Source organism: Amphiura filiformis, chromosome 4, assembly GCF_039555335.1.
Source record: "Amphiura filiformis chromosome 4, Afil_fr2py, whole genome shotgun sequence".
NCBI classification, from domain to species: domain Eukaryota; kingdom Metazoa; phylum Echinodermata; class Ophiuroidea; order Amphilepidida; family Amphiuridae; genus Amphiura; species Amphiura filiformis.
In genome coordinates this window covers 55,715,397-55,739,527 of record NC_092631.1, presented here as the reverse complement: position 1 = coordinate 55,739,527, position 24,131 = coordinate 55,715,397, and the positions used below count along the sequence as shown (strand labels likewise).

Genomic DNA, 24,131 nt, shown 5'->3' with positions numbered 1-24,131 from the left:
CCCGGTCTAGACTCTACTTGACGATGACTCTGTAATGGCATATTGTGACTTTCGTTAAGTTCATCTATATTCATACTTTGTCCGAGATCACTATCCAGACTAACGTTAGTGAGTAGACTACTGGCTTGGCTGTCGCTCACTGATGCCTTGATTGGTTCAGATGATTTCAATGGTGACACTGCTACATCTAGCCTATAATGAGAAAGAAGGCACAAAGGGATAAATATTAAAACTGTACCACTGTAATGTTTTGCAGTAAACCTTTGACGAGAGTGTATATTAAGCGTACATTGTGTATTGAAACACACTTGTCTCTGATTGGCTGCTGAGTCGATCTGCTGTTGCCTTGTGAAAATTTATTAACGACCTTTGCGGCATACACCTTGTTAGCTCTGACTTCGCAACATCACATTAGTACGCACCGTCAAAGGTTTACTGCAAAATATTATATCACATTTTTTTTGCAGTTGTCAACAACTATCATGGCAACTATAATATTTTGTAGTAAACCTTTGACGAGAACGTACATCACATATTTACTACATTGAAACGCACTTGTCTCTGATTGCTGCTGAGGTGATCTGCTGTTGCAGAGTGGAAATTTATCAATGAACTTTGCGCTGTATGCATTGTTAGCGCCGACTTTGCAACATCAAGGTAGTACACGCTCGTCAAAGATTTACTGGAAAATATATACCTTGTTACTTTGAAATTGGTAGTGATATCGAAATGATATGTATTTTAGAGAATGTTCCGTTTGTGCCAACTTTAAAGCGAGCGTATTATGTTGTGATTCCGAGAGCGGCACGCATGTTTTAAGGCTACATCACAAGCAAGCTCAAAGTAACACGAGGTATAATAGTAAAGGTGAATGTTAATGCGTGCAAAAGCATGGAAACAAAGGCAAGGTATGACTACACAAACAGGTGTAAGTACACAGGTACAGCACAGACTTTTGAGTAACAAAATACAATAGAATGAACCTAAATTGACAATCAATTTTCAGAAATTTAAGCAAATGTTTTCAGTACACATTAATGCTTTCTAAAGACAAACTATCATTTTATCTCATACATGGTGAACAACTACCACTAGTAGTTGCAACTAAGATTATTGTGAACTTACTTGTTTTATTAGTGCTTATTTTGAAATGGGGAAACCCTGTGAATGCTATGAGCTAGGATTTTGCAACCCAGTAAATATTTGGTCTATTTTCAAATGGTAGACAAGTTAACATTGTCAATATCATCATACTTCAGTCATACTTCATAAGTTCTGGTCATTTTATTGGAAAAGAGACTTAATCTAGTGTTTTACCAAATCCAGATCCTAATGCCCTATCAGCAAGGTAATAATGATTGTCTATATGCTATGTAAAATAATTGTTCATTGTATGGTCATCTACTAATTGCAAACAAAACAATTCAATTTTACCTTTACTGAAAGCATATAACAAAGATATGAATGTTTAATGGTGTTTTGTAATTTAATTTAACAGAAGAGATCATAATAATAACCTAGGAACAACAGAGTGCAAATTGTGTGCAACAAGACACTGTGTGCAGAGCCGGGAACGTTGTGCTAATAGGAAGAGTGCAAAAGGTGGGAATTCTTGGACACTGGCATGAACTGCAACCAAATTATTTCTGCTAATTTGGAAATCACCAGAGTAAACAATAGGTTTGTTACTCATCTCTTCATGATTCGTTGAACAGAGAAAAAAGAATTGTTTCAGCTTGATAATATTACTGGAATTTGAATCAAAATTGTCTTTCACAATCTCAGGAAATTTTGAGCAATTATCTCTACAGGAGCATGTTAGTTTGATCAAAAACTAGTGCAATGGGAGTACTTGGGCCAAAACCAGTGGTAGCAATGGGCTATCACAGTTGAAATCCATACACCCCTTATATGGAAGAGACTGTAATCTCCCACACAATGGGTGACAATTTCAAATGGAGTCACCCATATAGGTAACCCCATATGAAATTCACACTCCCTGTGGATTAAAGGCCCTTTCAGTGATTTCACAGGAACATTAAAAAAAATAGAAATTTGTCAGAGTTGCTTAGAAATAAAGAATAAGTCTACAGAATTTCATTAAACCACTTTTCCCCTGAATACATCGACAAATTAGTCAAAAAACAGAAGTTTTAGAAAGGTTTTCTACTTCAACTCTGAGAAAATCGAGATTTTTTAGTACAGTGCGCCACTTAATCGACTGGAAAAACTTCCTAGTCCAGTGTTTCTAACACGGGGAAGTAGAGTCTAAATTGATTTAAAACAGACGCTTTTAAGCTACAATTTTGTAGTAGAAAACAAAATAAGCAATTAAAGATCACCGAGGCAAACTAACGGTCAATTCAAATATGAAAAACAGTTAAAATTGTATATTTTGTTTAAAATAGTAGCTACTGATGTAATAAGTAGTAGAAACAATACAACGCGTGTTGGTACGATGGAGAGTGAGCTTCTTTCGATCTCGAGTCGGACTTTTTGTACTGTCAGTATCAAAAGTCCAGAATCATGCAAATGCTTTATTTTGTCTAAAATACACGGCTTTCGACCGAACCACTAGCAGGCTATGTTAGCACATCTATGCCAATTACAAAGGTACCAAAATCTGAATTTTGATGATTTTTACGATCGTCCGGATGAGCAAATCACTGAATGGGCCTTTAAGGTCATGTCTTGCATAATCGGTATATCGATTTCAACTGGCATAGCCCAATATGAATGATGCTTTACACAAAATATGACCATGTCCATGTGAGTGCGAGTGTCCTGTCAGCTAAGGGACCTACCTCTCCTCTGGCTTTTGCCATGCAACAAAAGACCTTTTGCCTACATCTATGTTGTCAAGTGATGTAGCTCTTCTTAGCTGTGACTGTAGACTATCATCTCCATTATCAAGATGTAAACTACCTTGGATTTGCCTATGACGCTTGGGGAGTAATGGTTGTTGACCCCTGCAATAAAATTGGGAGCATTTCATAATGGAAGTGCAATTGGTTCAAATCAAGTAGTGCAGACTTTTTCTGCTCTTTTGCCAAAGAAATGGCAAATTTGTGTCACTTTTCCCAAAAAATTTCACTTTTACTGCAAGTTAGGTCCAACTAAAGGAATAGGATGAGGGAGGGTTTCATCTTGTATCAGGAATAATATTTTGCTGTAATTAATACTGTACTATACACTCTTTAGGAGATTTTGGAGGCCATCCTGGATTTCTCTACTAAACCTAGTCCTATTGCAAATCTCAAATGCCATAATGTCTTAATTCCGGGGTTAATCTTATTAATTTATTTTATTTATTTCTTCTTTAACCTGGGACATGCAAACAGTGACCAGCACTGTTCTCCCATACTACCCAGGATACAACACATATAAATAACAAACATGTATTTTAAAATATAAAAGGCATAAAATTATTACCATACACATACTAGCTACAAGAAATTAAAATAACATAAGATTATTACATGCTGCATAAAAGAGTAAGAAAATGTTTAATATACGTATAATTTAGAAAGGACATAAGCTCAAATACCGCAAGGCATCGCCCAGTGGTGCACATAGGCTCATTCTCAATGAAATAGAAATCATGCAGAGACAGAAAAGCCCCCTCAACTGTTGGAAGGACCTCCACGGGAAGGCACTCCTAGCCTGCATCCAAAATCCTGATTGTCAAGGAAGCCCATATGCAGGCATGACCTTATAGTAGGTAATCAGGAGCATTAAACATATTCCTACAGTTTGATCAGCTCATAATCGGCGGGCCTTATAACATCGCGGATTAATATCAATATATTTTATTTTAAGAATTGCCATGTGACATCTTGCAAGAAGCATCACAAATTATAATTAATGTCATATACTTTGTCTACTTTATTTAACATACGCAATATAAACCAGATAGGTCAGCTATATTAACGTGGGTCTACTTTTCTTCATAGTGGTAAAAGCCCAACAATTCCCGCTGATTAAAGTATAGAAATATTTATTACCCAAATTGAACCCCTAATCCTCGCCTGTATCCTATATCTCATGTCGTGTCCATTATTTGAAGATACTGCTCATTACACCCTGTGACATTTGTTTCATGCGACTTCAAATTGACCTACAGTCAATATTTCAACCGTATAACAGTTCTTCTCATTATGTGACACGATCTGATCCATCCACTCTACCAAAGTCAGATTAAAAAAAAAATTAAGCTACCACCATTATTAACTTGCTCGGTACCTTGCCAAGTTCATTATTGCCAACTTTGGTCTGATTGGAACAGATCATATTACATATTGTCAGCCTACTACCATAATTGCTTGTAAACATCTAAGTCATTTTTTGTAATTTTGAGAACAAAATACAAAATGTGGTTCAAGCATGCATCAGTTATGTAATCACCTTAATTATTTCCTATTATTCCCTTTCATTTGGATCATTATCTTATTGTTCTTGTGCAAAGATTGGTGAATAATTATGCTTAAATGCATGCTTGAATCATAATTTGTTCTTTGTTCTCAAACTTATAAAAAAATGACATGGGCAATTTTTGTAGTAGGGCAACGGTATATATGATATAAAACTTACAATTGCGGAGAGGCTCCAATCTTGTCCAGTTCAGGGTTGCTAGCTGTATTTCTGGCCAGGTTTGATGCCGTGTCATTCTGAAAACTCCTCTTGGTTGCACTACTGATAGGGAGAGGAGGAAGCTTGGAGCTTATGCCATCTGGGGTCTTCACACTGGAAGTATTATTAGCTGTACATCAAAAATGAAGGTATCAAAATCAATGTTAAGTATTCCTCTGAATGGATGAGATACATATATATAACCCAATCCATGACAGTTGTTGGTGGTACTTAAAACATGTATGATGTTTTTGTGTGACAAACATTACTTTATACTCGCAGAAAAAAGCAGATCAGTACCATGACATTTGTCTTATAAATTTGTAATGCATGTTTGTCTACATGAAACCACATGGTGAACTTCTGACTTCATTATTTGCTTTAAAGACCTAATTTGGACAGTTGTGGTTGTTATTCCTGATCAATGGTTATGCCTTTCTAAACTTTGTTCCGCTTATAATCGGCGAAAAATTATTTGTTTTTGTGAATGCGCGTAAAATCCAAACTCCCATAAATTTGCAAAATTTTGTGCCATGCCAGTCACACATTACGCAATTAGCATTAGTGCTGCGCCCAATTGCATGCATGCCATTCTATGTTAATATACGATGTTATGAGTCTCATTTTTCCTCTGATTATAAGCCAAACAAACTATAGCACAGGTCTTCCGCAATCCTTGTTTACATAGATCTGAGTTAATGTTTTTTCATAACTAGTCATTGGAAACACAATATCACCCACATTAGGTTACCAAAGGTCACTAAAGCCCACTCAAAATAATTCATCCCACTGACTTTATTATTTTATCCTGGAAACCACAGCATTATGTCACATTCTATCAACATTTGCAAAGAAGTTCTCACAGCAACAATTGGTAATAATTTAAGCAGCTATTCAAACTTTCAAAACCAATACAATTATTATCAGAACTACACAAAATACAATGTCAAACTTCTGTCCTTGTAAATTACAAGGTTTCTAAATCGAACAGGGAATAAATTCTAATATGATTCCCACACAAACAGATTTGCAGCACTGTTTATGTGAATAAACCTTTTCTCCAAGAACATTTTGACATGCATCATATCGGTGAAAACCTGCCGATTAATTGTGTTTACACGAATCATATCAGATTAAACTAAATATAAATATTAAACCTCTGATGATTAACCTAACCTAATGAAATGATATTGCTATAATCCCAGACAGAATTAAAAAGACTAGTTTGCATCTGATGTCATTGAGAATCAAACTACCCACGACCCTTGATTGGATATTCTTCGTCAGCGGGAGTGGTCTAGTTCGTAGACACATAATCTGATTGGACAATCGCATGATTTCGGGTGCCGTCTATCAGGCCTTAGACAACATCATGGGTGTTGATAACATGTAATAATGCGCTTGTAATGCGCTTTTATGACAGTAACTTAGTTTTTGCTTAAAAAAATAGTTACAGTTATTATTCTCTAAGTAAAAGGACGGTTGATTCATACAGTGTTTACTCTCTCTGGAAATTGGGTGCCCCAAATGAAACATTTTCTTCTCAAATTGGCCCAATTTTGGCCCAGTAATTCCCCAAATTCACTAATTGTAATACAGCATTACAAATTTTTGTGAGACAAAAATAATTTTCACTGGGCCAAATTTGAGACATACGGCCTCTGAGTAAACACTGGATTCATATGGTGCCTTCATCGGACAAAAATGAATAGCAAGAAAATGGCTCTCTAGGCATTGGTGACATGGGTCTTCAGGAATGAAATGTGCCTATTACTAAGACCTAATTTTTGTGATGATTTGTATGTTTGAAGGTGCAAAACTATAAGGCACATTGTTTTACCGCTGCGTTCATGACAATTCCTAAACAAATCGTTTCTGAGTTTGATTGACAAGTGACATCAGACGCAAACTAGTATTTTTGTTGATCTCTGAGACTCTGGCTCTGATACCTTTAATCTCTCTGGCTCTGATTATACCTTTAATTATTGTGTTCATTATCTTTCAGTTACCTTGTTCTTGTACTTGTTTGAGATGATGAGGCTTGGACACTTCACATGTATAAAACAATTCCCCAAGCATAGCCAGCACATTGGACTTGAGGCATGCTGGACTGTAGAGTAGATCCTCCGACTTAAACGGATACATCTGTGGGAGGTGCTGTCGGAAGAATTCTTCTATGATACCAAGATTATGGATGGATTCAGCAAATGACATTGGGTCTTGAAGACTAAGATCTGCAACAGGTGAAAAAAAATTAAAATACTGATAAATTGCTTCAATATTAACTACTTTGACAATGGTGGGAAATTACAATTATTAGCTGAGCCTTGTAATCCCATCTGAACTGCATGATGCCAATTTTTTTTAAAGCACAACAATACCGCTGTCTATTTGTGATGAGGTAGATATATACTAATGATGCTTGAAAATCTGTGAAATGAATGAAGATCATTAAAAGGTCTATGAACTACAAGTTTATTTTATTTCCATTCACATGCTCAAACCCGACTATAAGCTCAAACCTGTTGTTGAATGTAAATTAAACTTGAAAACACAATTAAAACAAAACTCATCCCCCAAGTCCTAAAAATGATTCCCACTCCCCTTATTTTGGCACAGAACTAAAGCAACTGAGAAACAGCTGGGACAAAATGGACAGTCTACACATGTCATCAGTGCCTTTAGATCATGAGGCCAGTCTTACCATCAAGTGACATAAGATGTGGGAAGTAAAAGTGTAATAGCACTGCCAGACAGCAACCATCACCAAGGTCCTTCATTAAATCATCCATCACTGGAATGCTGGGTAAATCTTTGGCTTGTAGCTGCTCACGACGTATACGCACCTGTAATGGGGAGATAACAAAACATGGATGACAGCGTTAGTGCATCTCAAAAACAATTTTAAGTCAACTTTGTTTTCTACATAATCATCCCATTTGGTGGTACAAAGTATTAATAAGTCCACCTTAATTAAATCCTGAGTCTCAAAGCTCAAAATTTGAAACCTAATACGGAATGCTTTTTAAATTTTTTTTGTTTTATTCATTTTTGATTTATTTATGTGTTAGTACAGGATTTGAGACAAGCATTTTGTGCATAAAGTATTCAATATCTGTTGCAAATGTTGGAATAGTAGACAAATTTAAGTCACTGCTTGTTGAAAACTTGAAATCAAATCAAATCAAATAGGAATTTTGAGTTTTACTTTCACCTTTTCACCGTTAAAAAAAAAAAAAGACAAAGAAAAAAAAATGAATTTCTTGATTTTCAAAAAGAATAACACAACCGATATTACTAAACACGCATGGCAACTACAGGTGTTAATTAAGGTGGCCTAAGGTGTAAAAATCATTTATTCCGTATGACATTTATGATGAATCAAATGGTTGAATTCATAAATATTTTAGATATATTTTATGATTATAAGAGTACAACATTTTTACGTTTTTGATCTTGACAAGTGTACACGTAGATCAAGACATGTTTGTACAATTCTTGTTTCAAAAGTCCTTTCTATTGTGAAAACATATCCAAGTCAATCTGGTATCATGCAATTACTTCTTGACAAATTAGTTTGCTTGATTTCAAAACATTTTACATTGTACACATTATTAGATCAATGTGTCTCTACATGACAGGTATACACTACAAATAACACAATCACTGGTGTCGGTTTTGATAACTGATATCCACTGTTAAAATTCCGCTTTATTCAAAATTTAATTTCTCATTGTTATGACACAAATATCCCTGCAGGCACAGCGATAAATTTAACTGCCATACTTAACAACACAAACAATGGATGCCAAGTTCAAAATAGTTTGTACATATTTTAGAGTTATTTCATGCTTGGGTGGTTCATTGTTAACAGCATGCTGCATATTTTTTCATCCGTCCTACTGAATACAACATTGATTTTGAACAATATCAAAGTATACAACGGTAAACAGCTGTTTGTTTGGGTCATAACTGGTTGATGTCACTAAATGGTGATTCTTTGTTTGCTTCATTTCATAATAGAGAGTGATGATTTTGATAGTTTGGACAATCCTGGAGGAAATTGTTGCTACAGTCACCAAAGCAATAATTGGCCAATGTCCTTCCATGCTCCCCTATTGTAATGTTGATTTGGACAATGTTGTCATCATTTCTACAATATAGTGTACCAACATTGAAAAATGGGGAAAAGGAGAGTGTAAGCTGAATGTGCATTTTAATATTGTAGAACATTATTGTAGAACTTCTGCATAAAACATTACGCAGAAGTTTAAATCAATGTTTAGTTTATACCAACAATGCTAGTGTGGCAACAAATTTCTGACAGGACTGTAGCTTCATTTGAGCTATTGCAGGAATCAAGCATGTTGATGCGAAATTATAAATTAGGTCTAAGTAATGTTTGATTCATAATTGATGTACCATTTTACTGCATCTAATGTACTGTGCAGCATGCTACTCAGTAACTACAAACATGCAACCCCTTATGTACAGCAATGATTCAAAGCTTCAAAATTGTGAATATTTTTAGAATACATCCCAATAACTTACTGCCTCAACTTATAGTCTTCTTTATTTGCAGTATTTTTTACAGGAGTGCATGATTGAATAGTAATAATTTATTCAGGATGTTAATTTCCCTCCATGACAAGACGTCAAAAGATGAAACATCACTGTATTGTACTAGTGCTATCAACGGACCTCGACTGTTCAGTTTAGATTTAATATTCATAGGTTACTTGAGGTCAAACGTTACTTGACTTACACAGAAGACATCCTATGTCTAACAATTGTAGGCGTAATATGAACAGTATTTCTTGTCTAAAATGTTTGAAAATTGTTCCATTGGACTTTTCCAAGGATAAATGTTTCATGTTTCCCACTATAGTAAGTTCTCTGCTGTCAAAGCTTTTCAATTTACATTGTACACAAATCAACAAGAGTAATTCAGAATGCATTGTGCCAATCAATGTAATATTAACAGGGGACAATTTGAAGTTCACAGTTCCGAATTAGCGAGGCTCAGTCACAGTGTTAATTTGCACATGTACTAACACCCATGTGACTGACATAATGTATACCCATATTTGTTTTGGCCATGTTCAAGGTCGACAGCAGTTCACTGCACATTGCTCTATTTACCTAAGGTACGCTTGATTGCTGGGATCTTTTAAATCACTCAGCCTAAACTATTTTAAATATTTAGGTTGTTTCTTTTGAGTAACAATAATGTGCATGGCATGATGGAACAATGTGTATTGAATCAGCTAACTTATGCTACGTGAAGTAATTGCAATAAAAGGGAATTTTATGTTCTTACTGATGCCTTTACGTTTAAAGCAGTGGTGTATTTATAGTTGAGTAGTAAAGATTACAGCCAAGGGGGATGTAGAAAGGGACAAAATCAGTTTTTTCTCCTTTATAAACTACCAGCCCAGTCCACTAAGGGAGGTAAGGATCTTAAGCAGAGGGACTCCAGCCTATGGTTGTGCCACTGCTTCAAAAAGTGAAAGTACAAGTTCTTTTCTGTTTCTATGCTGAACGAAGCACACAAAACAAAACACAGGATGCCTTCAATAAAGCATAATATTATAACCTTGGGTTTGATATAAGGCCAGAAGATTCATTACCCACAGTCAGATTAAATTGAATCATATCTGTGTGTTATAATGTATTACTAACCCTGGGCTTAACTTCCCAGCAGCCTCATATAATGCAAGGTTTGATGTGCATCATGAATGTAGATGTCTGTAGCCTGAAGTCTCAAATTCATTTTTTGTTTACCATACTTGCCAAGCAGTTCTTACTTATGTGCAAAGAGCTAATTTCACCAAGTGCAATACATCCTTCAACTATACTATGATCAGCTCTTAATAGGAGGGAATTATTTGGTTTTTGTTACTGCGAGAGTCAATAAAGTCCAAATTTACGCTTGCGTAAATTCACAAAAGCGTGCATCATTCATGCAATACGCAAAGCGCAGTTCGCGCAGGTGCTGCGCCCAGCTATGTGTACGCAATTCTATATCAATCCACAATGTTACGAGTCCCGCCTATTACGAGCTGATAAGTGTTACTTTTTATTTTCTATCAAATTATGTTAGATTGGGTTGGCAAATACTTGGGAGCACCTCGTACCTTTGAAACATGAACATATGTATGGAAAAGTGGGATACAGAGCAGAGCCTGGACTTCCAATACATGACACACTTTATACATTTGATATTTTTTCACTTTTGAATGTTACCTTTTGTGGAGAACCTTGAATTAGACTTTGTTGTTGATTCTTTCTCTCCTTCTCCATCTTGTGTCTTACTGTTGCGCATACTTTATTCAACCAGAACAGAAGACCATCTTCCACATCATATGGTAATTCACTGGATGCACTGAAGGTGGAAAATTGCCTGTATAGATGGGAGAAATAGCAGAGGTGTAGTGTGAAATCAAGACCACTCAACTCTATTTGCCTTCCTCAAGTCAGTGATGTACACACCTGTAGGTTTTTGTTTTGCATACAGGTAATCTATACACAGCCTTTAGATACACGTCTGTATGCCAGCGTTTTATTTAATGTGCGCAATTTAATCCTGCAAGACCTGAATTTTGCACTGATGTTACTGATTCAAGGAAGCTAAAAGCAGTTAAGACATTTACACACTTTTATCTATTGTATGAATCCTGGTTTCAGCATAAATTCTACAAAATGAGTCATTTGCATAGATTCATAATGTGACTACAAAATAACACAAGTTACAAATCAAATAGCTGACTTTCAAATCCACTGGACATTCCCTAACCATCTTTTTATGATGTATCTAATCTTAACATTGGCAAAGAATAAAAAGGTACTTTTTATGATGAAACCAGAGATTGGACCAAGAGTACCGACTCAGAATTGCAGCATGAGTAATGCTACAGCAAATCTGCCATATCGGTTTATCATGCATGGAGACCAAAGTGTTCTGTATCTCCAGCATTGAAAATTAACTTGAGCCTTACAAAGGTTTGCCATACAGCATTGTGCAAGTCATCTGTACAACGCATCACACACACAATGCAAATTAACAAGCTTTAAATATAAGTTTTTCTGGTGCATGGCAATATAATCTGGAGGTACATAATTTTATCGACACATGACAGAGTTGGTACTCTTTGGGTCTACTCTCTTTGGTTAAGACACATTTTCAATATCCATGAAAGTAAATCTGTTTACATTTGCATGCTCATGTTACATACTTGAATTCAAGCGAGCCAACTGATATCCATCTTCATATTGTATGCAATGTATAAAACCTATCTCACAGCATCGATTCTAACACATTACTTCTAACACACCAAACATGTCAGAGCTTACAGCCTCTTTCATTTCAATTTAACAAGGTGACATACTTACCTGACTGCATGTACAACCTTCTCTATACTGGCAACCTCTAACACATACGCTCTCTGTATCGCATCCATCATGGCTAGATGAGCACTCTGTAAAGACACATAAACACATAATGAGTTCATTGTTAATTATTGATAAAATAAACATCTCAATGTCAGCAAATGTTCTGTCACTGGTCATCATAGATGTTTTCCAACACTGCAATCATGTGCCATGCTGAAGTGACAACGACCACTATGTGACGAGTCTTGGTGAATTATTAACAATTAACAGTCAGTGAATTATAACCATGTTGGTTCTGCTCTGCCGTGCATGACATATAAAGGATGAGGCTAACACTGAAAGAGAACTAGACGACTTTGCCTTATGACGATGTTGACGTATACTGTGTGACAACAGCCTGCTTCTACCACACATTTTGTGTGGTAAATATCACCATAGACTATGTAGTCTTTAGAGATTCTTTATCAAATATGAAAATCTTTTCACTTGGTTGGCTAATGATCGCAGATGACTGTTTGAAACATTTGATCAATTAATGGCAAAAGCGTGTATCATTTGCAATTTTATTATACATGTAAATCAATGTCACCTGAACAGATTACAGGGCTACCTTTTGCCCTTGATATAAAGATGGCACCATATTGAAAGAAAGAATCGCAGACCAGAATATGTTTCCAAAATCTATATGGTTGGATACTTGGATTTAGCTTTTGATACTAGTTTGCTTGTAGCTTAAACCTAACACGCCCAAGTGTCGCCGAGCCAGTGCTTGGCATGCGAGGGGTCTCGGGTTCGATTCCCACCCAGAGCAAACAACTTCTTTCTTTTCTCTCTTTATTCCTTCTTTCCCTTCCCGTCGCCTAAAAGCCCCTGGTGGGTTAGGGTTAATATCATATCAACTCCCATGCAGTAACAATGTGATACAACATGATACTACCTTCTGTTTTTTATCGGACAGACATAAGCTGCTTATATGTTTAGATACATGTCTGTATCACATACATGTCTGCAAACACAGCCCTGTGTATATTAGCCTTGATCTCGCATTGATGTCTGTACAATAATAAATTGGCGTATTATGACTGATTGAATTCATAACATAATCATTGATCACTAATGACAGACCTGTGTACTTTACTGACAGTCAATTAATACATTTCTCCTGATGACACTTCAATGTACTCTTTCAAAATGTCAGCAATATATAATTTACAAAGAAAAGCAAAAATGTATTGACACCGCCCCTCAGATTAAATGTATAGTGCCATCAATGAATTGCATTTGTCATCACTATGATGCAACTTGTATAACATCATTTTTATAGACACTTCTATTAGTACTATTTCACTAAAACATCTCTTTCTGTTTCCTTATTCCCCTTTGCCAGAAGCAGGTCATTCACAAAATGTGCACATTCTAAATTTATAAACTACCAGCCCAGTCCACTAAGGGAGGTAAGGATCTTAAGCAGAGGGACTCCAGCCTATGGTTGTGCCACTGCTTCAAAAAGTGAAAGTACAAGTTCTTTTCTGTTTATGTATTGACACCGCCCCTCAGATTAAATGTATAGTGCCATCAATGAATTGCATTTGTCATCACTATGATGCAACTTGTATAACATCATTTTTATAGACACTTCTATTAGTACTATTTCACTAAAACATCTCTTTCTGTTTCCTTATTCCCCTTTGCCAGAAGCAGGTCATTCACAAAATGTGCACATTCTAAATTTATAGCAATCAATATGCTAGATATTTATTTACACAGTCCAAGTTTCAAGTTTTCTGATGCTAATTGTTGTTCATATGTCACTTCCACATTTGTACGTACAAATCTTGGCGATATATAAACTTTTATACAATTCAAGCAAGTAAAACAAACAAGCCTAGGGCCAAATAGTGGTCAACCCTTTAATGCTGAAATGATCGGTGATATTACGATCACTAAGCAGCAATAATTAGCTAGACACGTTGGCTACATCATCTATGTTAGGACGTCTTACGCGACAAGTTTCCATTGTATGTACTTGTCGTCTACAGACATTTCTACATTGTGAAAGGTGAGCACCAGGGATACATTAAAAATATGTATTCTGTTGACACATCCCAAGCCCTGTATGATTGCACCAAAAAAAGGGAAGCGTTTCAAGAGTCTCTGTGTTATTATTCATAAGAGCTCTTTGAGATAGCATAGTCTTTGCTTAATCTTGACATTTAATCTTCTCCATTGCCTCCATGTAATGCAAAACCAAATGACTCCATTAATTAATTGAATTAGGGATAATTAATTACACCGACTATCCCAAGCTTCAATCAGGCAGTTGATATTTCCGGTTCAGTTGTGCAAACCTAGTACTATAATTACAATTAAAATACGATGATGATGTACTACATTGATAAAAACCTGACCTCAAAATTTCATTTTATGAATTTAAAAAACAATTATTTTATTATCTGCTGCATACATTAGGCATATTACTATTAGGCCATTGAAACTCGATTTACCGTTTCCACCACTTGTGTGTGTTATGAAATTTAGTCTGCGTTTGTGAATCAAGAATCTGAATAAAATTCATTATTTGGTACAATAGCACTTCAGCATATTTTTCTTAAATATTTCAGTGTTCTTCCAAGTGAACATGGGTTGCTGCAAAATCATTTCGGAAGCAGGGAATAAACAATTCAGTCTTCTGTGATCCCCTATTTATTTCACTAGCTTTAATCATCTTTTTGCATATTATGTACATGTATGGGTGGTACCAAAGAAGTTAGTTTTTGTGAGAAATGGAAATCGCCAAAATAATGAATAATGAAAAAGTCGCCTCATTATTATGAGCTGAAACAAAAAGTGATGGGAAACAGGAAAGAGTTTCAAGGGCCTTATAGTATGCATGCTATGTAATGTGAGGGTGCCTGTTGTGGTCGTGGATGTAGGATTTATAGTCTATTAAAGTTTCCTGTTGTTTATACTGAATATCCTGTACAATAGACTCGTTCCTACAGCTATACACGTAGTACTCCTGCCTACACACCGACATGACAAATAGCATCGTTCCTTAAGCCATGGTTTAAGGTTGTCTTCATAGTAAGATTGACTAAGGTATTTTTGCTATGAGGTAGGCCTACATGACAAGTTCATTTTGAAATTTATACTCATCCTGGTTGAATGATGAATTGGAAATTCAAAGAACATGGTTTATGAATTTCAAAGCATGCCAAATTACCCTTCTATCACAGATTGTACTGGACAGTGATGCAATCTCTTGAATTCCGAGTTATTAAAGGTATGATTTTTGTCAAATTTTAATTTTGTTATTCTTTACCAGAATTGGTGAAATATTACCGCTAGGAAGGGTTTCTGTTCATTTTAAGCCAAACAAGAAATGTCTTTAAAAAAGACAATGCCTCCAAGATACCAGTGGGCACCTTTTGTTATTAGTTAAGGAGACACTTATAATGCTAGCTTTAAGGTGGCTGTGTACTCTCAGACATGCATGTAGCAAAAGTGCAATAACTTTGTAATTATTCGCGCAAGACATATAAAAGTATACATTTTTATGAAGGCAAGACATCCATAAATCTTAATATAAATACAGATTTGGGGTAAAAACAACAATTCTGAAGAAAATCACAAAAAAGTGAGTTTTTGGCAATATTTGTTAGGTACATCATAACAAAAAACACTCTTTCCAAAATATTTTATTTTGTTTTTAGCTCAATCTTGAGGCTCCATTCCAAAACGGTTTTTTATTTTTTTGATATTGGCCTTATTTTTTGAGATATTGACCATATAAGGCATCAAAATGAACTTTTAAAATTCAAAACGCCTATTTGCACAAAATGATGCCCAAAATCGGAAATAGACCGAAATATAAAAAAATGAGAAAACCGTTTCTTGAGTCGATCATGCTTTTTACGATGATCATATTTGCTTACCTATAGATGCTGTATTTATTGAGTTATCGTGTACCTAAATCGTCATTTTACCGAGAAAATGAACATTGAAATAATGGCCGTTGAAGTTTAAAGTGGTCACATTTTACACTTTCATCGAATCTCACAGGAGAATGCGACAGTTTTCGTTTTTGTAACTTATATTACGTGAACATCGGGTAAATCCACAGCCCCTTGAGAAGTGTGAGCGAAATCCATTCATAACTTGATATTTAAATCGGGGCAAAGAACTTGAAAAAACCCACATTTTATCAGCTAAAACGGAGCCATTTGGCCAAGGTTTTTGTGAAATCAGTGCTTCCGTGGTGTTTCCATAAGATGCGCCGCGCATGCAGATAAGCGTCGGCAGTATGCGTCAGCGTATTTGTGCGTTAACAAATTGCGCGACACGCAACGCGATGAGTTGTTGCTTGTGGCGTGTACCTTGCTGGTACAACAAAGATTTTCTTTCCTTTTAATTTCAAACACGAGTGGAATAGTGAAATAAAATCCTTAAAATATTGCAGTTGGAGTTTACAAATCTGGATTTTCATTCCTTGTATTTATAAAAAACATAACAAGGTACAAACATATCATAAAAACTCAATTTTGAGAAAGAAACAATGGCTAGAGTACACAGCCGCGTTAAGGTAACGCTATTGGATATAGATTTTTGTCTGATTGAAATATGTGAGTCCATTCTCTCCTGATTACAAGACTGAAAATTTTATTTTAATCGGATATTCGGTTACCAAAATATATGGCCTGTCAAAATGGCGCTGAAACCAAGAAGTTGGCAACAAATTTCTTTTATTTTTGATATGCAATGATGTCAGGTAGGCCTTATTTTCTAATTATATATGCAAGAATTGTACTAAGTAGAATGTTCAGATCGGCTACAAAATAAGATATAAAACCCATGAATGTTTTTTCCATGCAAATTTCCATTTGCATAATTAATTAGGGCCCTAATCAACTTTTCTAATAAGTGGCCCAAATTAATTATGCAAATTGAAATTTGCCAAAACGCAACCGTAATTTTGTAGTAGGTCTACAGTGTGTGTTCTACCCATGTACCATGCCTCAGTAGGCCTACTATAGTTCTTTTAATTGTATCTGAAATCTTTACTTTGCATAATTCATACATGTAATTAGAAAATCATCTGGCAACTGGACTTGTCAAAATATAGAAAATAAAAAGAAAGTTGTTGCCAATTTTTTGTTTTGGGTTCGCACCATTTTGACAGGCCATATCTCAAGAACCGAATGTAATCTACAGGGCATAAGCTTTAACATATTATTTAAATAGAAAGAAAATCTAAATTTGTGCATTAGCCAATAGGGCCACGGTCACCTAAAGTCATCTTGCAGATAATTCTGATGTATGAAATAAGACCTTCAAACTTTCAGATATGAAGAGTTCCAGATGCAGGCAGCCGTTTCTGTTTTTTAAATGCATATATGCCTAAGTTGTATCAAGAGTCATTTCTCGTGGATTTTTGACTGAAAATTACGATTGTAACGTTTCAGATTTTTTTAATGCTTGTTTATTATATTTTGTATTCAGGACTAAAATAATATTAATATTATTATATTTAGGGGGTCTTTTATAGGTCATTACTCTTTTGTATGTGTAATTGAATAAAAAATCAAAAACATTATTGTTTTGTTTTGTTTCCTTCATTTGTGCTTTGTCTTGCATCGAAAGGGCCAATATCAACACCTTGTTTGTAAGAAGTATTGTGTGGGGAAAGATGATTCTTGCATTTTATTTTTATTTTTATCTTAACAAACAAAAAGCAAATTTCTCAGTCAAAGTCTTGAAACGGTCATGGGTATGCATGCAAAAATATTGCAACAGTACTCAGTAGAACATAAAACACAACCACGCATGGGAATTGGGGAAGCAAATACTTTAAAACGAATTATTCGAATTATATCAACGCAATAAAATTGCAATACTTTAGTACATGTATTTGAACAGCAATGCCGGGCAGCAATGAAGCCGCCATAGGCGCGGCTAGGCGTATCATACCATACATTGCAGTTCAAATGCATCGGATCATGATTGTGGCCTAGTCGAGCCTAGCATGCATGCCAGTCGGTCTGCTGACTCGCCGTGGCACAAAAATACCTCAATTTTGCACAAAACAATCCATGATGTCAAATTATCACATCCAAAGTGTCGCCATGAACGTCAGCTTCAACTTCTCCAGCCAAAGTTTTTGCATTAATAATCAGGTTTCATGTAATCATGAAATTAAACCTTGTTTGAGGTGTATTCCCATTGCCACAGCATAACGGTTTTCCAACTTGTCTTCAACGATAAAGCTGCTGATCACACCGAAGGCATTGAGGTGGTGTGGCTGCAGATGAGCGCTGAGGCTACAACCTATAATTAAAGACCGAATTAAAAAAAGACTAGTTTGCGTCTGACGTCATGACAAAGGCGCGCCGTGATTGGTTGCTGACCTGCGCAGTATGGCATTTTTGGTCTGGTTTACAGGACGGCATACGCAAGCTAGTCTTATTTACTTCGGTCTTCAATTATACAACATATGAGTTTGAAAATTTTCTAATGCATAATTCATTAACTTGATAGACCCACGCCATTGGCGCCACGTGCTAAGCGTTTCTAGAATCCCTATAGAATAAGATTAATTTTAATGCTAATTTATTGCACATGCTGAGAAGCGTGATTACCTTTTGAACATTCGGAAATGGCGATAGGCGAATTTATGTATGGCGCAAAGAGGTGGGGGATATATATTGGGCTCTCGATATTGGGCGGAAATTAGAGTACTTGTCAGAATATAAATTTGTACAATCGGCCTACATGCCGCGCAATGTGCGGCATTTTAGGTGTAAATTTCAAAGCATACTACCTCCTGCGGAGGCAGAAAAATGAGGTAATGAAAGATACTGGCTATCTTGGCTGTTTAACATGGAGTTATATGGGGGATTCCATCACAACATTAATTAATAATTGCTCCATTACAAACACAACATAAAATTCCATTTGATTGGCCAATTCAATATAAATAAAGGTGTAGGTTGGGACATGTGTAAAACACTACAAATATCCCAAACAATAATCAGGTTTGAAAAAAATTAAACCAATTTCATAAGATCATACATTATTGATGGCCAGTCTGTTTTCCATTTCTTTTTCATCCTTAAAATTTAAATCAAGCCACAGGAAACCTTCAGACACTCCATGTCCAAACCATTCTGTAAACAGAATACAAGACTTGTATCAAATTATGCATCTACACACTTTTTCTTGCATAACAACGCAACTAGCATAGCTACACTGTCTCTACACGACTTGCCGTGACCTGCTGTGTTGCACCTCAAACTGAAGAAAATTCAAGTGCTCTAATTGCAGGAATGGAACCTCAACATTAGAAAAACCTTTTCAATATTATATTTCCGAACTCCTCCTACTCCTGACTTCTAAATATACAAACATATGACAGATGAAATATATTAAAATATCAGTCCATCATTACATGAATGTACAATGTTAATTTTACATCCACCATCTATTGAGCAAATCTGATTTTTTAAGAGCATAATCATGTCAGTAGGTACTTCATTTTCATACAAGCATGCATGCACGTTATCAGAATTATTTAGCATCAATGTGTGATAGATGCTAATGTTGTTTTTTGCTTATGGCAAAGGCAGTGATGTTGACTAGTCTCAACCTCCCAACTCTATGTAAATATGATATGATCGATTCTTCTTGTTGTTAAAGGAGCATTTCACAATTTTGGTATCTTATATCCACAAAACTTTATCGTATTCACCCTTAGTCCATAGGATGTTAATTACAAATTGTTTGAACGGATGCTTATCACTTACTAGGTTTTGAATGTCGAACAGGATGTTTTATGTAAACCTAACCTGGTCCATGTTTCGATTTAAGATAACTGTAAAATGTTGTATGTAACAAATATCACAGGCAATGCAACTCAATGCCAAAGTCCTTTTCACTCATGTTAAGTTAAAAAATTTGACCTAAATTATAAATCCATGCTGCAAGTACAGCAAAAGGTGGCATTTAATCAGCTTAGAAAGTTAGAAATGTCCTCCGAGGGTGCTTATTAAGGAATGGGTACTACATGTGTAGAATAGTAACACATAGTTGGTCTACATGCTGGCTGAGCCTCATTCTGTTTTCAAGCCAATATATTGTTGTGTTCCAGAGCTCCTAGTAATGCGGTCTATGTTATTACAGTAAGTACACTATATTAATTCAATACATGGCCAGACTGCATAAATTTAACATCCAAACAAGCAGCATTTCACTTAGGGAACAAACTAAAAGTTCAACGACGACTAATAAGCGAAAGTGCTTTCGTTAGATCGGAGGGGTTAAAAAGTCTGATTACGTTTAAAAACTAGTTAAATATGTCAAAGTTGATCTTTTGGGTTGGAATCTTCAACATTTCACAACATACGTTTCAGGGAGGGAAGGAGGGGTGGAGTCAGCTTCCTAATGAAAGTACTTTTGTTTGTAGGATGTCAGTAAATGTCACCAAATATTTGGTTTGTTCCCTTAACATTAACAGAATCTCTGTATCCCTGGATGCTGAGCATTTTAGCTTCAAGGTATGCATGCTTTACTAATGTTTCAGGCTTACCCCACCTGCGCCTAGGTTTAAGATTGATTCTTTCCTTATTTTTATGGGAAAAGAGTTGCTCAACTAACATGAAACATGATCAATATGTAGTAAACCTGTTTAGTTGCCATACAGCTGCATATAAAATGTTATGAGCATGAAATAAACATGATGTATACCGAGGAATAAAAATGCGGGTAAATATCATCTGACTAGCAGCAGCATTTCACTTACAAACATTAACAGATAATTCCTGTATCCTGTGATCATAGATGCTGATCAGTTTAGCTTCAAGGTCTGCATACCCCACCTGCGTCTATGTTTAAGATTGATTCTTTCTTTACTTTTTACGGGAAAGAGTTGATCAGTCCACATGAAACATGATTAATATACAGTAAACCTGTTTAAAGTTCAGTTGCCAAACACAGCTGTATGATGTAAAATGTTATGAACATGAAATGAAAATGATGTACAATGTATAGATGAGGTGACCTATGATGTCACATGTTTACATTCAGACCGCCCTCTGTTGTTTCAAGTCAGGCAAAATAACACAGAAGTGTCTATGACAGACCACATAAATCTCTTTAAAACTCAACTTTTAAAAACCTTTGAAGTTTTGTGTGATATATAGCTTGATGCATTTATAAACAAGATTGATACCATTTTTTGTATTATTTGCTTTGAAACCAAAGTTAATGAATAAAAATTAACTTCTTCCATGTAAACTATAGTGTTTTTTGCCTGACAGTTTTGATCACAGACCAACAGAGGGCGTATCAAATGTAAACACATGTCACCTCATCTATACAGAGGAATAAAAATCATCCGACCAACCAGCATTTCCCTTACACACATTAACAGAATTTATGTGATAGATGCTGATAGGTTTGGCTTCTAGTAGGGAGGTCACACTTTAGCCTAATTTGTGTCGTCACAGCACAGAAATTTGACTCAGAGCCCAAAAGTGCTGATTTTGAATTGATCAGAATTACTGATTTTATTCATTCTAAATGACTCTTCTTTCCTATTTTAACTCACCAATGTACAAACATGTTAAATTTTGTTTTTTACAGTCATGGAAAGTTTTGAAATGTATTTTTTCTGCAATGGCTTTTGACACATTTTTGCTTCTGTTGTGTTTTGTTTGGTGAAATGTCATATCCGCAGAAAAAATTCTAGAATTTAGTTGTTGGGAAATCAAGTTACCCTACAGTGAGGAACATATATGCAATGAATTTCTTGCATGCTTTTTCCTAATATTGAATACAATTGCTTTCCTGGGATATAACTTTCTTATTTCTACAATAAATGGTTCAAAAGTTATAACAAATTGAAAATGGTACTCTTTTTTGGTCGATTTCCCTATAAAAACGTGTGTGTTTTCTATGGGGAAAATCCTACCAAAATTGAAATTTTCATTTTGGTCATTTGGAAAATCAAGTTACCCTACAATGAGGAAAGTATGCAATCAATTTCTTAGGTGGTATTTCTAGATATTGAATAAAAATGCTTTCTTTGGATATAACTTTCTTTTTTCTATGATAAACCGTTCCGAAGTTATAACAAATTGAATATTGTGGTTTTTTATCAATTTGCCTATAAAAATGTGTGTGTTTTCTATGGGGAATATCTCTATGGCATGCTACTTTTCGACGGTCCTCCATTTTTGCCATTTTGCCCATTTTCCAGGTCTTTTATTTCAGAAACTGCATAATATATCATGTGACCTGTTATTATTTTAATTCTTTAATATTCTTCAAAGGTGAATCCTTTTGCAGCTTTAAAAGCTATACTAGGATGGTGCAGAAGTGACGTCAACAGGCAAAGTGCAGAAAAGTGTAGGTGAAGAAAAAGTAACGACCATACCAAACGAAAAACTTAGGGTGCTTGGGATAAAAACATACTTGCTGTGGTGGTTTACAGGAGTCTTGAGCCAACAGGTACCTTCATCCCCCCTCACAGCTGGTAGGGGCGGCTTCCTTGAAAGTGGCTAAAGATGGTGCTAACACTGTCGCTGATGGTAGTTGGTTCCACAATCTTACGGCTCTAGGATAGTATGCATATTTGTAGCAGTCTATGGTGGCTTCTGGTATGGAATATTTCAATTGATGGTCGTGTCTACCTATGTATGTTGCTGGTAGGATAATGTGCGGCAGTTGTATGTTGACCAGGCCATGTTGGATCTTATAGAACATGGTCAGCTGTGATGCCAGGCGCCTGGTATGAAGTTGGTCCCAGCCCAAGGTGTTGATCAAGCTTGACACAGATGTAGTTCTTCTGAAGTCTCTGAAGACAAACGTGCTGCAGCTCGCTGAACTTGCTCGATGCGATTAACTACAGTGATGGTATACGGGTTCCAGGCTTCAGCGGCGTAGTCAAGCTGAGGGCGTACAAAGCGCCTGGTAGGCTCTGGCTTTGACGTCTTGATTACAGGGAGATAAGGTGCGGCGTAGCAAACCCAAGGTGCGACTTCGCTTTCTTGGTGATTTTACTGCAGTGGTCGCTCCATTGGAGATCATGCGAGATGGTAACGCCGAGATACTCGTGCTGGTCTGCTCTCACAAGTGGCTGTCCAAGGATGTTATATTGGAAGATGCTTGGTTTGCGTTTCTTGGTGATGGAGAGAATGGCACACTTGCTGATGTTAAACTGCATAAGCCAGGTGGACGACCAGTCAGCGAGGACTTCGAGATCTCTCTGCAGGATGCGATGGTCTTCTTCGCTCTTAATCTCCCGATACACAATACTGTCATCTGCAAACAGGCGCATACTTGACTGGATCTTCTCTTGGATATCATTAATGTACAACAGGAAGAGGGCTGGTCCAAGTACCGATCCTTGGGGCACACCTGATGTAACATTGCCCCAGCTGGAGTGAGAACCGTTTACTGACACAGCTTGTACTCTGTTGTGCAGAAAGGAGTTGACCCATTCCAAAGTCGGACCTCTGATGCCGTAGAAGTTTAGTTTGGCGGATAAGCGATGATGTGGAACTTTATCAAACGCCTTGCTAAAGTCTAGCAACACTACGTCAGCTTGGCGCGATTTTGGAGAGTGTAAGACCAGTCATGGCAAGATGTAATTAGTTGTGTTACCGTTGACAGCCTCTCCTAAACCCGTGTTGAGAGTCAAGCAAGATGTTATTTGCGTTGAGATGCTTGGAAACATGGCTGAGTACAATGTGTTCCATTATTTTGCAACACAGGCAAGTAAGTGAAATGGGTCTGTAATTTGCAGGGTCGGATTTTAGACCTTTCTTGTGTATACCGGTGACCAGAGCTTGTTTCCATTGGGTTGGTACGCAGCCCAGGGTGTAGGATTGGTGAAAAAGAAATCTGAGTGCAGGTGCTAGTTCATGTGCGACCATCTTCAAGAGCTTGGCAGGCAGTTCATCTGGTCCACAAGCCTTGGTTGGGTTCAGTGATGAAAGTTGTTTTTCCACTCCCTCCAAGCCTATGGTGAGCACCGATATTGATGGATGAGGTGAGATCCCCTTATCAGGTATGTTGGTCTTTGGTTCACAAGTGAAGACAGATTTGAAGTGTGT

The 24,131-nt window shown here is 36.3% G+C and overlaps 1 protein-coding gene across 1 annotated transcript in view; it reads right to left on the bottom strand.

The window, feature by feature from the left end:
• Positions 1 to 24,131, bottom strand: part of LOC140151090 (calmodulin-regulated spectrin-associated protein 1-like) — a 70,597-nt gene that overhangs the window by 18,290 nt on the left and 28,176 nt on the right. The window contains 7 exon segments of the mRNA XM_072173304.1: positions 2 to 192; positions 2,805 to 2,969; positions 4,591 to 4,759; positions 6,639 to 6,863; positions 7,334 to 7,475; positions 10,876 to 11,032; positions 12,022 to 12,107. Of these exon segments, the coding sequence (XP_072029405.1) occupies positions 2 to 192; positions 2,805 to 2,969; positions 4,591 to 4,759; positions 6,639 to 6,863; positions 7,334 to 7,475; positions 10,876 to 11,032; positions 12,022 to 12,107 (1,135 nt within the window).